At 66.8% G+C, this 503-nt stretch overlaps 1 protein-coding gene across 1 annotated transcript; it reads left to right on the forward strand.

Annotated features, from left to right (window-relative positions):
* Nucleotides 1-6: 6 nt before the first annotated feature.
* On the forward strand, nucleotides 7-500 carry LOC115285278 (saoe class I histocompatibility antigen, A alpha chain-like; the record flags this gene model as incomplete). Its single annotated transcript, XM_029931583.1, has 2 exons — nucleotides 7-274; nucleotides 472-500. Coding segments are annotated over 2 exons (297 nt in total), but the record flags the coding sequence as incomplete, so codon positions are not given.
* Between the last annotated feature and the right edge of the window lie 3 nt (nucleotides 501-503).

The raw sequence follows: 503 nt of genomic DNA on the forward strand, positions 1-503 counted from the left end.
GCAGGCTCCCACTCCCTGAGGTATTTCTCCACCGCGGTGTCCCGGCCCGGCCGCGGGGAGCCCCGCTTCATCTCAGTGGGCTACGTGGATGACACGCAGTTCGTGCGGTTCGACACCGACAATCCAAATCCGAGGGAGGAGCCGCGGGCGCCGTGGATAAAGCAGGAGGGACCGGAGTATTGGGAGGAGCAGACGCGGATCGCCAAGGGCTCCGCACAGACTTTCCGAGTGAGCCTGGACAACGTGCGCCGCTACTACAACCAGAGCGAGTCCGGTGAGCGACGCGGGCCCGAGTCCAGGTCACGACCCCCATCCCCGCGGACGGGCCGGGGTCACCCCGAGTCTCCAGGTCCGAGTGCAGCCGCGAGGCCGCGGGACCCCAGTCCCCCACCCGGGAGGAACCGCGGGAGCTTTTAGGCGGTTTTACTTTCGGTTTCACCTGAGTCACTGCTGCTCTGGGGGCGGGGCCAGGGTCACACAGCATCCAGTGGATGTACGGCTGT

The sequence above is a fragment of the Suricata suricatta genome, unplaced genomic scaffold (genome assembly GCF_006229205.1).
Source record: "Suricata suricatta isolate VVHF042 unplaced genomic scaffold, meerkat_22Aug2017_6uvM2_HiC HiC_scaffold_63395, whole genome shotgun sequence".
NCBI lineage: Eukaryota > Metazoa > Chordata > Mammalia > Carnivora > Herpestidae > Suricata > Suricata suricatta.